Source organism: Hydractinia symbiolongicarpus, chromosome 6, assembly GCF_029227915.1.
Source record: "Hydractinia symbiolongicarpus strain clone_291-10 chromosome 6, HSymV2.1, whole genome shotgun sequence".
NCBI lineage: Eukaryota > Metazoa > Cnidaria > Hydrozoa > Anthoathecata > Hydractiniidae > Hydractinia > Hydractinia symbiolongicarpus.
In genome coordinates, this window is record NC_079880.1 from 10,094,275 (window position 1) to 10,108,833 (window position 14,559).

At 33.9% G+C, this 14,559-nt stretch overlaps 1 protein-coding gene across 1 annotated transcript; it reads left to right on the plus strand.

Annotated features, from left to right (window-relative positions):
- Nucleotides 1-9,306: 9,306 nt before the first annotated feature.
- Nucleotides 9,307-12,740, plus strand: LOC130647575 (uncharacterized). Its single transcript, XM_057453486.1, has 4 exons — nucleotides 9,307-10,413; nucleotides 10,499-10,728; nucleotides 11,225-11,882; nucleotides 12,046-12,740. The coding sequence occupies exons 1-4, from the start codon at nucleotides 10,269-10,271 to the stop codon at nucleotides 12,441-12,443; spliced, it is 1,431 nt and encodes a 476-aa protein (XP_057309469.1). The 5' UTR covers nucleotides 9,307-10,268; the 3' UTR covers nucleotides 12,444-12,740.
- The last annotated feature ends 1,819 nt before the right edge of the window (nucleotides 12,741-14,559 follow it).

Consider the following 14,559-nt stretch of genomic DNA (forward strand, 5'->3'; position numbering starts at 1 on the left):
TACATGATCCTATACTATGTTCCTGATTATTTTGAGTAGCGTCTCAACCTCTACTCGTTACAGGCAAAGAATGAACTAGTTTTCGCCAATTTTGCCAATGTACTGCTTACGTCATCAAAGTATCTAAAACAACCTAATTTTCCATTGTCTTTCTGCCTAAGTGGATTTTTCCACGGACCTTATCGACTAGTACTAATAATTGAAAATTGTCATAACAATTAAGCAATTTATTCCCATTCCCGTCCCCTCATCTCACTCATCCTCTATTCCAAGGGTTCAAAAGCAGGTAAAATTAACCTACTTGCAGCTTTAAAAGTTCAAATGGGTCAATTTTTCAACATATGTTGGGTGTATGTTGAAAAATTGACCCATTAGAACTGAAATTTGGCATTTTTCCAGGAACAAAATTTTACAAAACTTTGACAAAACTTTTTATTGACAGGGTAACTTTCTGTGATATAAGCAAACAGTAGACTGGGTCGCACCAATCAAGCATGGCACATATATTTAGACCCTATTTGACAATTTCAATCATAAAAATTGCTTATAATGTTTTTTTGCCCATGTTTGTAAAATTGATGTCTTGTCAAAGTTCGTTTATCAGTGTCCCTGAAAGCGAAAAATTTCAGAAACACAGAAACTATGATAAACGTAGAAATATTTTTTTGACTGAATTTTATCCAACCAGCCTAAAAACATGCCAAGTCTTTATTTCGATTTATTTTTTATAACTCACATTCACTAGGTACTTTAAAGGCTATTTTCTATGGAGCGGCAAGGATAGGAACAGAACAAAACAGAAATTTTCTTACTTTTGTAAATATCCACTTCGTGATTTTACAGCTGCGGATTTAGACTAGGTCAACCCTGTCACGCGACCTAGTAAAAAAAATCCAGAGGATCAAAATCGAATTCGGTCGAATTTACCCTCAATCTAAAGATCGAAATTCCGCCTTGTTTTTGTTACTTTTCGTTATTGACTATCTTATAACACGAATTGGATCAACCTATGTTGACCTGACCTGTGTTAGCCAGTCTTGGCTTTAGGTTATTACGTGAGGCTTTTACCGTGGACTAGAATCAACCTATGTTGGCCTGACTTATTTTTATTAAGACAGTCTTGAAGTAGAGGCGAATAAAAAACTTTTTTGTGGCAACCACAAAATAAATTTTAGGCGAGGTAGCAAGAATTAAGGAACCTCTTAATCCCAATATCTAATAAAGTAACTACTATAACGACACACAAATAACTATGTTTCATAAATAAATATCCATATTCCTTACAAGTAACATTTTTACAAAGTTTTTATGGCTGTGTGGGTAAAAAAGAAGCAAGTTTAAGATCTACTTACCAATAAACATTTAAAATAAGACCTTTAACTCAAGATAAGCCAAAATAGCTATTTTACATACAATCGTAGTGCCAGCATTTTATAACCTTCGTCAGGGTCGGATGGAGGTATAAGCAAGATAAGCGCGCGCTTACTTTCAAAAAGTAGAGAAAAACCTGCACGCGTCTCGTGTGTGTAGTTTTCCTTGTATTTTTTAGGAAGTCTGGTAAGGAAGTTGTGTTTTCGCTTATTGCGCTTATTGCGCTTATTCACTTTCCCAAACAAAGTAGATAGAAACTCCTCTAAGCAAGCAAGACGAAAAGCAACTTTGCTTTCTCGCTTATTTAAGAATAAGCAAGAAAGCGTGTCAAAGTTGATATATTTGCTTTTTTGCATGGAGAGAATGCGAAGATAAAAAACTATTTTGCTATCGCGTATAAGCAAATAAGCAAAAAAAAGGCAAGGTAGACAGAATTTCTCAACCGTAACAAAATGAATGCAAAGAGTCCACTTTGGACGGTACGGTAGGGGTAGTGTGATACTTTTAGGTTTCTGGATGTCTTTTTTACTATTTCTTATAAATTTCAAGTACCCAGTGTGTAGTAGTATATATAGTTTATTCTCTAAGCTAAAATATCAGATTTTTTTTGGCTTGAGAAGATTATTTTAAAAGGTTGCAAAAATATCTATAGCTATATGGTGAATGAGATATTTATTTATTATTCACTATAGTAGTTGAGAATGTGTGTACACTAAGTTTTTTCACTGATCCAGTTCTGTATGAAACTTCTGGTGCTATATTTTTTCAACAAAATGAGTTTGTGTAGCTACTGCTTTGTCTTGTGTTATTTTTTATACTCCAACCTCCCACCACACAAATAAATAAATCGAAAGAAAAATACACTCAAAATAATTCTGAAGTGTTCATGTGGTGCTTCATTTGTTATTTTATGCCTAGCAAGATACACTAGTGGTTGGATTTTGAGAGAATATTGAGCCATAATGATGAGTGGAAACGGAGCTATATTAAGGATGGAAAACGTATCCATCAATTTTCAAGCCAAGTCATCGTAGTGGTGCCCTTTGCCAAGACTACTTGACATATGTTATATAGCTAAAACAATATGGATAGAAAAAATCTTACCAATCTTAATATTTTTTATTTCATAACTGCCTTTTTATATATCTGATGTATTTTTTTGTTATGCAGTGTCAGTGGAGATGGTAACTCTCTTTACAGATCTATTTTAGTGTTGCTGATTCGTGATGAAATCCTGGCTTTTGAGAATTTTGATCAACTGCTTAACAATATTTTTGTGCAATGTTTATCGGATGGTTGTAATGTGTATACAAAGACCAAGTTAAGAGAACTGGCCATAATTGAGTAAGCAAAATGTGTTTCAAAATCCTTCATTTAGTCATCATTTATGTGTGTTTTATCAATTTTTAATGTTGTTGAGGTATAATAATTTTTTACTAAATGTCTAAACTCCTGTAATCAAATGGTATGATATTTATGATGCAATTTCGTAAAAGGTTCAGGTTCGATTCCTGACAGGAGTAAACTATATGTGATGCAGGCACTACCTTTAAAATTTGTGTCACTCTATATATTTTTTAATTTTGTAGCATCCTATTAAAACCACCTATCAAAGCTTATGATATAAACAAATGGACAATTTATTCAACACAATTGTTGAGCCCAGGAGAGGTGTTGCTGGTATTTCTGTGAAGGTATTTTGATTTAACTAGAAGGTTAAGTTTGAAGAATTTCTGCGATTGTTTGCGAGTGATATTCCGGCCCTTAGTAACATATGCCCACTTGGATATGTGGAGGATATTTTGGAAAAACTATCAAGGTGCTCTACCAACAGATATCACCTCTTTACTTAAAACCACAAATAGGTACACATTTCCATCAATCCGTGAAGTTTTAGAATTTTGGCTACAATTCCTGTAACCTCATGCACTTGTGAGAAAAGTATCTCTGGACTAAGACGTTTAAAGACTCAGATGCGAAACATGATGTCAGAGGAAAGGTTAAGCAGCCTAGCGGTTGTCATGTTTAACAGGTCAATCACTGTGATCTCTGATGAAGTGATAGATGAGTTTGCTGAACAGAATAAAAGATAAAGGCTTTTTGAAATACATATACTTGCTGATTGATTTATACATAGTTTACATGTTTTACATATTTTAGCAGTATATTTTTTTATGTATATTGTTACTTATTGTACTTTTTAACGCTGGAAAAAGCCTGAACAAGGTGATAAATTTTGTTACTATTAGGTCCGCCTATTTGGCGTATTTTAACGCCCATTCTGGGTGGTAATCTCCCGGAAATTTTCTTGCTTAGTTACATAAAAATCCTGGATCCGACCCTGTTCGTTAATACTTCTTGGAACTTTATAAACATATTTTACAGCCAATAATAATATTCTTTTCGTAATTTGGTTGGCTTTTTCACAACATACATCCAACTTCGAAAGATGAAGTTTGTGATAAGATGGCGCCAAATTTGATAAATACACAGACCGGAAACTTTCAACAACAAATCGAACATGCAATATGGCGGTTTCAGCTTTGTTTACAAATTCTTATTTTCTTCTTCATGAATAAGTTTACTACTTCAGTAATAAAAATAAAAATGTTTTCGTCGTGTTATTCAAGTAATAGTATTTTTGTTGTTTTGATCTTTAACTTGTGTAATTTCTAATAAACAGTGTGATCATCGAAGCGTGGCCATCACAATGTAGAGAAAGATCTAATTGTTTCTGAATAACCACCAGTTTGGCAAATGTGTAAAAATACTGAATCATAAAATGAATGATTCAGCATTCAAGGATAAAAGTAAAAACCGGTTATTTTGTAATAAACTTCTAATGAAGAAGAGATTTTCTGGGTATAATGTAAGTAAAATGTGTTGTTGTGCTGCAAAGTTTTAAGCCACAAATTCACCTTTTTAAGAAAGCAGCTTTAATTTAACTTATTATAAAAACAGCAAATCTTTCAGCAAACCATTTTTTTACTTGATTTGATGCTAACTAAATATTACAAAAAGCAAACTATTGTCAAGATTTTACTGAATATTCCAGACCGGCGGAGATTATCTCAGGCATCATGAATTTTCAATCAGCGGCTGATCGCCTCTCCTTTGAACAAACCTGTCAAAATAGTTTCTATGTATTGATAAGGCTTGTAGGCGTTTCGGTGTAAATATCAATAGGGCATGCGGAAGATTCTTTACGTTCTCAACATGGCTTGCAAGAGCGTGTGAAGTTAGTTTTGGAAAACGAAAATTTTGATGAGCTACCTCAAATATACGCTGAATTGATTAAAAAGTTGAAAAGAAATTTTGTTTTGCCATCTGCCAACGTAATGCAAAAACAAAATACTTTTGGTTTTATCCGAAGAAATTGCCATGCAGAATACTACCTTCCTGCCTATGTGAAATCAAAGAAGGATAGTTGCGCAATGACGTCGAAGTGAGTTGTTTATGTTTATCTTTTGTTGTCGTCTCAAATTGTTGTCTTGCTTGTTCAGTTACTTTTGTTGATGCATTTTTAGGTCAATGGAAATTGCCTGCACAGTTCTATGGCGTTGTTTGAATAGAATTTAAATGGACGTTAAAGTACGTCCTTCTTTTTTTAAACCTCCTTATATATACTCATACTTGTTAATGTAAAAACAAAAGTAGAACTTTCCAACAAATTAGTTCTCGTGAAAATTTAAAAGGATTTCAAAAATTAGTTCTTCCAATAATTACTTCTCTAAAATATCCCTTAATGGTTAGAATGTGAGAATGCCTAAGGCAAGCCTTTATAATATCTAAGAATATTATAAAGGCTTGTTATTATTGTCCAGATATATCCAGAAACTAGTCGTTAAACTTTTTTGTTGTTATTGAAGATATTATTTCGGTTTGTCTGTTCAGTATTCATATTACTGTGGAAAGTTTATCATTTCTTGAACATGATAGTTTAGCAGGCGACGTTTCGAGAGATCCTTTTCCCATCATCGGGAAATTTTTGTTGTTGTTGCTGTCAGAACTCACACTCGCTTATCCAACTACTTTAGACTCAAAGACGAGTTGCCTAAAGAATTAATTCAGGCGTCATATATAAATATCAGTGCAAGTTTCGGGCAACAAGATTCGGACAAGCGAGTACCTCAAAGTGTCTCCCTTAACAGGTAAGAAATCAACCTTATCTAATTGTACGGCTATTAAAGATTATCTTAAAGCCCGTCACACCACAACATCTCTTGACGATTTCAGTATACTTTCTAGGGGGAACAACCGGTATTTGCTAGAAGTTAAAGAGAGTCATAACGCGGGATAGTCCCCAGTTAAATAACAACATCAGATCAGCTCCATTGTATCTATACAATTAGGTACTTGATCTGTAACTATAGTTACTGTTAAACTTATATTTAAGACAACATTTTATATTATTGATTGCTTAAACATTGGTGTGTGGACACCAAAAGTGTCGCAAATAATTTAGTTGTTTGTTATCAATTATGTTACCTGCTAATAAAACAGCACAACTTCTTTTCCAAACTTTAAAGATGCTTACTGCACTTATTAAGATAATTTTCTTGTCTATTTAAGTCGTAAGAAAATCCACTATGTTAGTGTTTTCTGTTAAAGGACAAAAAATTCTGGCCGCTAAAGTTCCGCCATTGTTGGTCGCATAAGTTAACGTGTGATATGATTTTTAAATTTTTTCGCTCAACTCAACTATACCAGGACATTTTTCGCCGTCATTTCTCATATCAAAAAAGAAAAAAGATCCTGGGAAAAGGGTGATCTCTCTAGTACATGCAGTAGACATACCACACGAAGGCGAGGTGTGTGCCCTACTTGCAACATATATTTCTACTAACTACGTAAAAGTTACCTTACTACACGAAATTAACAACTCATCGCATGATATTATAACGCGGTTCCTCAAAAAAGTTCATTTTGAAAGATAAAATTACTGCGGTTGAAGTAAACTGAAAAAATTAAGTCAAAAAGCAATTTTTGTTTTAATTTTTTTTTCTTCTTATAAACCAAAAGGTTAAATTCAACTAGAGAACCACTTTGAGCATACTTAACTGTGTGAACCAGCTCTGCTGTCTTCCAACGATTCAATATTTTTTTGTCGCCTTCTCTCACATCAAAAAGACAAAAATCCCTGGGGTCGAGGGTGCTATAGAGATAGCGTCGGGTGGCTAGCTCAGTTGGGGCAGTAACCCCCCAAATGAGAGGATAGTGGGTTGAATTTGCAATCAATACATCATCCATTTTGCCATCGTTTTTATATAATGAATATTGTTATTACACAAACCCTTATTTATAATACAATTTTGGCATCGTTATATCTCAAAAAATACCGGCCTGAAATTTATATTATGTAATTGATTAAAGAAAAATAATAGGGAAGAAGATAAAGAAAACGATTATTGAAAATTAATGGAATCTCTACACCTCTGTGATCTGAATTTTGCGATATTTTAAATAGTTAGAAAAATCTGTCTCTTTCTATTAGAGATAGCTTAAATTGATAACGTCCTTGGATGCTTATTAGAAAAGACGTTTTTTAAAACGTTTTTGAAGTAGAAGAAACATTTTCTGAAGGCTCAGGGAGTAGTCTTTATCAGAGCATATCTCTATAATATTTGTAACATTCCAGTTTGGTTCTATTTTTTTTACTAATTTTTTTTTTATTTTTTTATTGTATTCCTTTGTTCGAGTCACTGAAAAAATGGAATTACAGAATATCAATTAAAGTTTTTTGACTGCATTTATCTATTAATCACAATATTTATTATTTATATTAGATACATTATTAATTTATTTAAAAATAAAGCCCATGCAAAAGTGAATCATATTCAGCTGTTTTGAATTTCAAATTACGAAACAAGTTTAAAATTATCAGAGAAGTGTGAGACAAGTAAAATTGCAATACACGAAGTATGTACAAATAGATGTTCCACCATCATCTCGCATCCATGATTTCACACTGAGAGTTATTTCAGCTAATGTTTTTCTGAGAATTTTTACAAAAAAGTAAATAAAAAAAGTGCATTTCAAATACACGTTTTTTTTTGTTAAGTAAGTTGAAGCTCGAGTCCTGTAAAAAACATAGCAACTGGCAAACAAAAGTCGGGTTTGAAGGTAAAGTTTGTTTGCGAATTGGCGCACAAGTTTTACTAAACAAGGAAACATGGAATTTATTTTTTCCAAGTAGTTCTGTAACGAAAATAAACAACGGTTGAGGCTGTATAAAATACTCAAGAAACTTTAGTCCTCAACTAATTTTTTGTGTTGCTTGTTAGGTAAACAGCAGGACTTTTGGAAATTCTTTGTAAGCAATGCAACTGACTATTTTTGATATAAACTTTCAAGCATTTGATCTAACACTTGCAGAACCAAACTTAAATAACAGTTTATGTAATCTTTTATTATAGAATTTGTAGTCAGTACTAAATTCTTCCCGACCCCAGCATTTTCTTGTTACTGTTGCCTGGACATACTTTCATCTAGGACATATTTTTTGACGTCATTCCTAAACTTAATTTTCATTGAATTGAAAGAGTATTGACATGCCAATAAAGAAAAACAATTAAGAATCTAAATGTCAGATGATTATCAACTTTCCATAAGGATTGTAAAAATGTTTCTTCAACACTTTTTATATTTAGATACAGCTCTTATTACAAACCTTGTGGATGAATACTACAGCAAAGAAAGGATTTTGTACATCAAAGATATGTATTCTCTTGATAGCCACCTTATCATTAATATTACTGATTTACTACAACAATACCACTGGTGATATTACTGGCAACTTCCATGGCAACCTTTTCACTCAATACAATAAATATTTCCATTCTTTTAACAAAAGCAACTTTATCCTTTCGTATTCAATCTTTGGAGAAGACTGTCAGGAGAACTGGGGAGAGTTAATAGGCGTTGTCGCATCTGAAGTTAGAAGAAGTTCACTATATGCAAGCTGGTCCATTAGAATATACCATGACGGAAAGCTTCAAAAAAATTACATGAACAGTTACACACAAAACTATAGTAACCTTCATTTTTTTGACGTACGACATATCATTAATGTCGGCAATTTGTCGGCTATTAATGCAATGACGTGGAGATTTCTACCACTTCTAGACCCGTCTGTACGTATAAGTTGTTTTCGAGATTTGGATTCTCCAATTTTAAAAAGAGAAGAACACGCTGTTACAGAATGGTTGTATTCCAATAAACTTGTGCATGTTATGAGAGATCATGAGGAACATCTGACGGCGATACTAGGTGGACTGTGGTGTTTCAAAAATTACAAAGATCAACAGTTAGCAGCCAAGATTATGCACCTTATTTTAGAAAATTCCGAAAGTAGAAACGAAAAACGAGAATCAAAACGGGGAAATGATCAATGGGTTTTACAAATGTTCATTTGGCCATTGGTAAAAGAGAAAACTTTGCAGCATGACTCTTATCTTTGCAAATATTTTAAAAGTACAACCCCATTTCCCACCAAACGTAGAAGCAAATACAAGTTTATTGGTTGCCAAAGACCCTGCGATGAAGAAATAACGCCTTGTCCTATACAATGTCGTCCCAGGCTGCACCATGATTGGATTCATTGTTAAACATTTCATATCATCTTTAAAAGACTGGACTTTTTGATCAGGAAAATGATGTCGACAAAAATTAAACCGATTCAGCGCAAAACAATCCACAAAGGCATTGTGATGGTCAACTGCAGAAATTTTGGCAATGAATGAATTAATGTTATTTTTTTGGGCGAATTTTAGAAAATTTAAAGCCTTTCTTCGACAATCAACGGACTCTTAATTCTTAAGATTTCAAAACTCAATCCTTAAACAATAAAAAAATAATCGAAAATATGACCCCCCCCTGACTTTTAATAATTATTCCTAAACTTGTACCTAAAAATACAAGACAGAGATTACAACGATAAGTAAAGTATTTCTACAATCTTCTACAATTTTTTCCCAAATACATTTAAAAAAAAATACATTTAACTAAAATAACAATTAACTAAGCCTGACGTACTGACGTTTTCTTGCGAACAATCAGGTGTGTTCTATTAATTTCTAAGTCACAAAACAACTCTCGACACTTTAAAGAAAACATCTTTGTTTGAAGGTACTAAATTCTAAGACTACAAATCTGTTACTAGAAATGCGTGCTAGAGGTAATCTTGCTGTAGTACATTGATCTAACGAAAAGTGGAGATGATGTAGTGGTAGCGCATTCGACTTGTAATCATAAGGTTTCAGGTTCGAGTCCCCACTCCGACGCACTTCAAATGTAGTGTTGCCAGCCCATTTGGTGCCATTTACTGACCGCTAATCGGCTTGTGTGGCAGACAAGCAAATTAGAGCAATGCTATACGTATTTCTAGCGGTAATGAACATAGTTACACTCGGAGGGGAGGAATAGCCAGCCGTTAGGATGAAATCCCCGAGGATGTTAAAACTTCCTGTTACTTACTTACTAAGTAATAAGATAATAGGTTTTAAAAACTAACATTAATCCTTCATTTGCCAGATGGTTCCTAGTACACCCTCTCTCAACAGTAAATTCCTGAAACTTAAAGAATAAGGCTTTCTGGTAGTTAAAAGAAAATTTAATCCTCGCTCAACCTGATACTGAGATTAATCAGTTTAAGGAATGTTCTTTATCATATCTCATGTATTTATGAGGAAACTTGTGATACTAATAACTTTGTGGCTAGTAGAATGAAAAATAAAATTGCTGCAAATTGCTGTTTGTCAGCGTGAAGGCAAAGCATTGCGGCAATGCATTGCGTCAATGCATTGATGCAATGCAATAGCTTCCTTCAGTTACTGCAAAAGTAACAAAAAGTTCTTTCAATTATTAAAAACCTATCGCTTGCCGTCGCACAGTGGAAAATGCATCGTAACAAAACCCACGATTTAACAAGAAAGCGAAGAAATCGTCGTAGCAAATACGACGTGTCCAGAATTTATGAACGTCATCCTGGACAAAACAAGTATAACGATGCACCGTCACACCTGATGGAGGAATTAGCCTCTGGTAATCTTTATTTAATTTATTTTGCCATTTAAAAACTCAATCAAAAGCAAGGCAGATCTAATTAAATTCCCACTATCTGTTTCAGATCCAAGTCTTAATTTGCGCCGACAAAAAGATCGCACCGTTTTCACCGATGAGCAAATGTTAATTCTAGAAGCAGCTTACCAAAAAGAGAAGCATCCTGACCCTAAGAGAAGAGAGTTGGTAGCAGAGCTTTGTGACTTGTCTATAGAAAAAGTGAGAATATGGTATCAAAACCGACGTGCAAAGGAAAAGAGAGTTGAGGAAGATGAATTAGCATTACTTGCTCAAAGGGTAAGTATACTAGGAGATGTATATTTGCTGAACTTACCAATCTGTGTTGTTCGCTAGAAACTAAAACAGAAAAAGCTATGAGAACAACGTATTTTTAGCAGGAAGTAGGTAAACTCTCTAGCCACTTATTTATATTAACTAGGTTTTGGGGGTAAAGGTAACTAACTAAAGAGAACTGTATTTATAAATCAAATATATATAAAAACTGAATTTTTACATGGCCATGTGGTATCAGCAGTCGGTGTAATATAACATGTATTTGAAGACTTTATCGAGCAATTAGGCGAGCTATAACTCTAAGACTTTAATTTCCTTTAACTCAATGGTTAGAAGCTAAAAGGAAATAGCACAGGGCAGTAACGTTTACTAATAGAGAGTTATGGTGCCTATTTTTTGGTGACTGTATACATCGTGAGACTCACAATATTTGGAGGTGAAACTATAGGCTTAGTATTTTAATACTTTAAAAAAATGATTTTCTTTTCTTAAATTTTAGTTTTATGATAACCAGAACAATGGCCACTCACATTACAACCCTCTTTCCTCGATCAATCGAAAGATTAACAGAATATTTGATGGGGAAGATTCTAACGAGAAAGACATTATCAAGAAAATTATGAAACAGGAGCTCTCTTCAGCAAATGTGAAGGCAGGCGTGAATCGCGAAGAAACGCCAGAAAAGGACGACCCATGGAAACATTTCAGAACACCTGCCATGTTGAATACTGATAACGAGGAAAATATTGTAAAGAGATTGCTGAAGCAAGGAAACACTAACATGCGGGACGATACCAGTCGTAGTGGAAAGTTAAACCCGGCAAACTGTTGTTCTGGTAGAAAGCAAAGAAACAGAGCAGATGAGTCTAATTTCTATGCTTCAGACGAACGTAGAAAAGTTGAAAGAGATTCATTTGTAGGAAAACATGGCATCACTTTTAATCATCCTCAAATTGAGCAAGCTGTAACTACTCCTTCAAATGGATACACTGAAACAGTTTTAAACGAAGGATGGTGGGGAAGACCTCCAGTAACGTATGTTAGTAGCTATGAAGAAATGTTACAGAAGCAACAAATGTATCTGTTATATCTAATGCAGCAGAAATACATGATGGGAAATTATGCTGATATTTTTCCCAGCATGCAAACTGACCATGGTAAGGTTTTATTTCAAATCAAATGAAGAGTTGTTGCTTTTTTAGGAAAATTACGCAAAATGTAGAATTTTACAATTTTTTCTGATTGTTTTTTTAAAAAAGAATTTTCTCTTCTGTGAATAATCTGTATACTTATACCATAAACATTTTCTTCTTTGTTCAGGTGACATGCATCAGGGACAAGATGGAAAGTCACCATTTCAAACTAATAATTATTCAAACATGGCTCAGACAAACCAACAATCAACAAGCTGGCTTAATTTAGTAAATTCTAAAGAACTTCCTGCATTTGTTGACACTTTTACTAGAAACACAGAAATAAATTTACCATTTGATAAAACGCAGAATACGGTGCAGCAAAGTAGATATAAATTAACACAGGATCACGTACAACTTCCCGCATTTGTTGACACCTTTAATAGAAATACGGAAATAAATTTACCATCTGATAAAACGCAGAATACGGCGCAGCAAGGTCGATATAAATTAACACAGGATCACGTACAAGATTACGAATTTGTGCGGAAAATGTACGAAGAGGAATTACGCTCGCAGAAATAACTTTACCAGTATTTTATAACAAAAATATAGTTTTAAAACTTTTATGTATACTCACAACAAAATTTATAGCTATTTTTCTATCGCATAATTTTTATAACATACACATTTATAATTTTTTAGGTAAATAAATAAACACACTTTATAGTTACATTTCTTCCTCGTCTGAATACACTGACTACAAGACTATCAATTCCCTATCAACTAGCCTGCGAACCAATCTTTTCTACTCCCTATCAACTAGCCTGCGAACCAATCTTTTCAACTTCGTATGAACTAGCCTGCGAACCAATCTTTGAGGTTTAGTAAGAAAAAACGTGGCTGACTTTTTGTTTTTTAAATTTCAGATTTAAATGAAATACATTTAAATTCGCGATTTCGTGAATCGCAGTTTTTGATTTTTTTTTAAGTTTCGCGAGAATTTGTTTTCGCGAATAGTCAAATACTATTAAACATTTTGTATAATTATTGTTTTCATTCTACAACAAGTTTACGACTATTCAGTACGAATGTAGTGTCGTCTTTTCGTCAACATCTGAGTTGATGTCCTGGCTTCTTTTATTTAATCTATTAGAGGAATCGCCACCTCTGTTATTAAAGTAGTGAAGATTTTTAGGACTCGCCATTTCTAAAGATGGCACAATGTCAGTAAAAGAAAAAAATATTTCTGTTATAAGGATAGCGTGGGCAAAGACAAAAATTGGTAAATAATCACAAACCAAACTTGATGTCTCTTTTTAAAAGAAGGACGAGCTCCTCTCTACACAATGACTTACTATTCTTAAATTTCACTAAAAAGTGATATTTGCAAGAATTTAATTTGGCGAATGACGGAATTGACAAAATATCGCAAGAACATATTCTCGCGAAAGTTTATCCAATTAAGGCAAACATTTTTCCGATTTACCGACGGAATCGAAGTAGATAGAGGTAGAGTGTGTGTTAACGGTAGAGTTATCCTTAATTAACGCATACCAAACCAAGATATCGCCGTCATATTGCCGACTAAAAAGATTTAATGCATTAACAGTTGAAATAAAGGACCAACGAAAGCGGGGGTAATTTATTTTCAGAAACAACTAAACACTTTTGAAAACACTATTTTTTTCATTCTGACAGAAAAAAATATGAATAGTTTAGCCAATCTATGACACTGCAACCCATGCTGCCCCTCCCTAGTCTATATTAACCCTTTCTCTTTTTAAACCAATTCGTTGGTTCTCAAAATATTGCGTAAGTATGTAGTAATTCTTTTTCCATTTCATGAAAACACGGAAACCTGATTTTCTAGTTCTCAACTAAAGTCATTCTTCGCCAACGTCGGGTTTAAACCTGTTATAAACAGGTACCTGAGTTTGTTTGTCTTTTCTGAGAAGCTTATCAGATCACTTTCTCGTAAATGCTTAAATAATCTAAATTCATAGGAATGTGAGCCTAACTAAACATTTTTCTTAAAAGTGTAGAGTCTCTTTAACAAAAAACTGAGACAAGAACATTCGTTCATAGGAAAAGTCCATAGGAAAGTTTCTTTTATATAGCTGTACTGGAGATAAGGGAGAAAGACGGCGACAACCTCGATCACAGGACCTGTTGTCTCTTATTGCATATCGGACGGCGAGCAATAAGTGCAGCACCAATAACAGATAAAAAGCCCCGGGCACGAGGTTGAGACGGTGAGTCTCACGTCTAGAGGAGTGCTTTTTTGTTGCTTGAATTCCAGGTTAATTCAGGCCAAATTGCACTGTCTTTTATGTTCATGTGTGTTGCAAGTTCGGAAAAATGTGAATCGAGTGAGTCGAGTGTATGAGGCGAAATAGCCTTCAAGACTTTTATGAAGTCTAGATTTGTCTCAGAATGGTCGACTTATGTGAACGCCTGCTGCAAGGATATTTGACGTGAACTGTCAGAAAAAGAATCAATCTAGATCCTAAGATGGCTGCACCGTGGTAATAGTTCTTGGGAGGAGACCTTGAGAACAAGGGTCAGAAAGGATAATATTTAGATCCACAAGAACTGCCATAAAAACAATTTAAAGTGCATTAAAAATGCAATTGCAATTTTTTATTTAATTTTACTTTAGCGACTTTTTTTCAAAAAAATATTTGTATTTTAATAGGGC

Coding starts and splice junctions, on each gene's coding strand:
- LOC130647575 (XM_057453486.1), top strand. CDS start 10,269: ATGCATCGTAACAAAACCCACGATTTAACAAGAAAGCGAAGAAATCGT. Junction 10,414..10,498: donor GATGGAGGAATTAGCCTCTG/GTAATCTTTATT, acceptor TATCTGTTTCAG/ATCCAAGTCTTAATTTGCGC. Junction 11,883..12,045: donor CAGCATGCAAACTGACCATG/GTAAGGTTTTAT, acceptor TTCTTTGTTCAG/GTGACATGCATCAGGGACAA.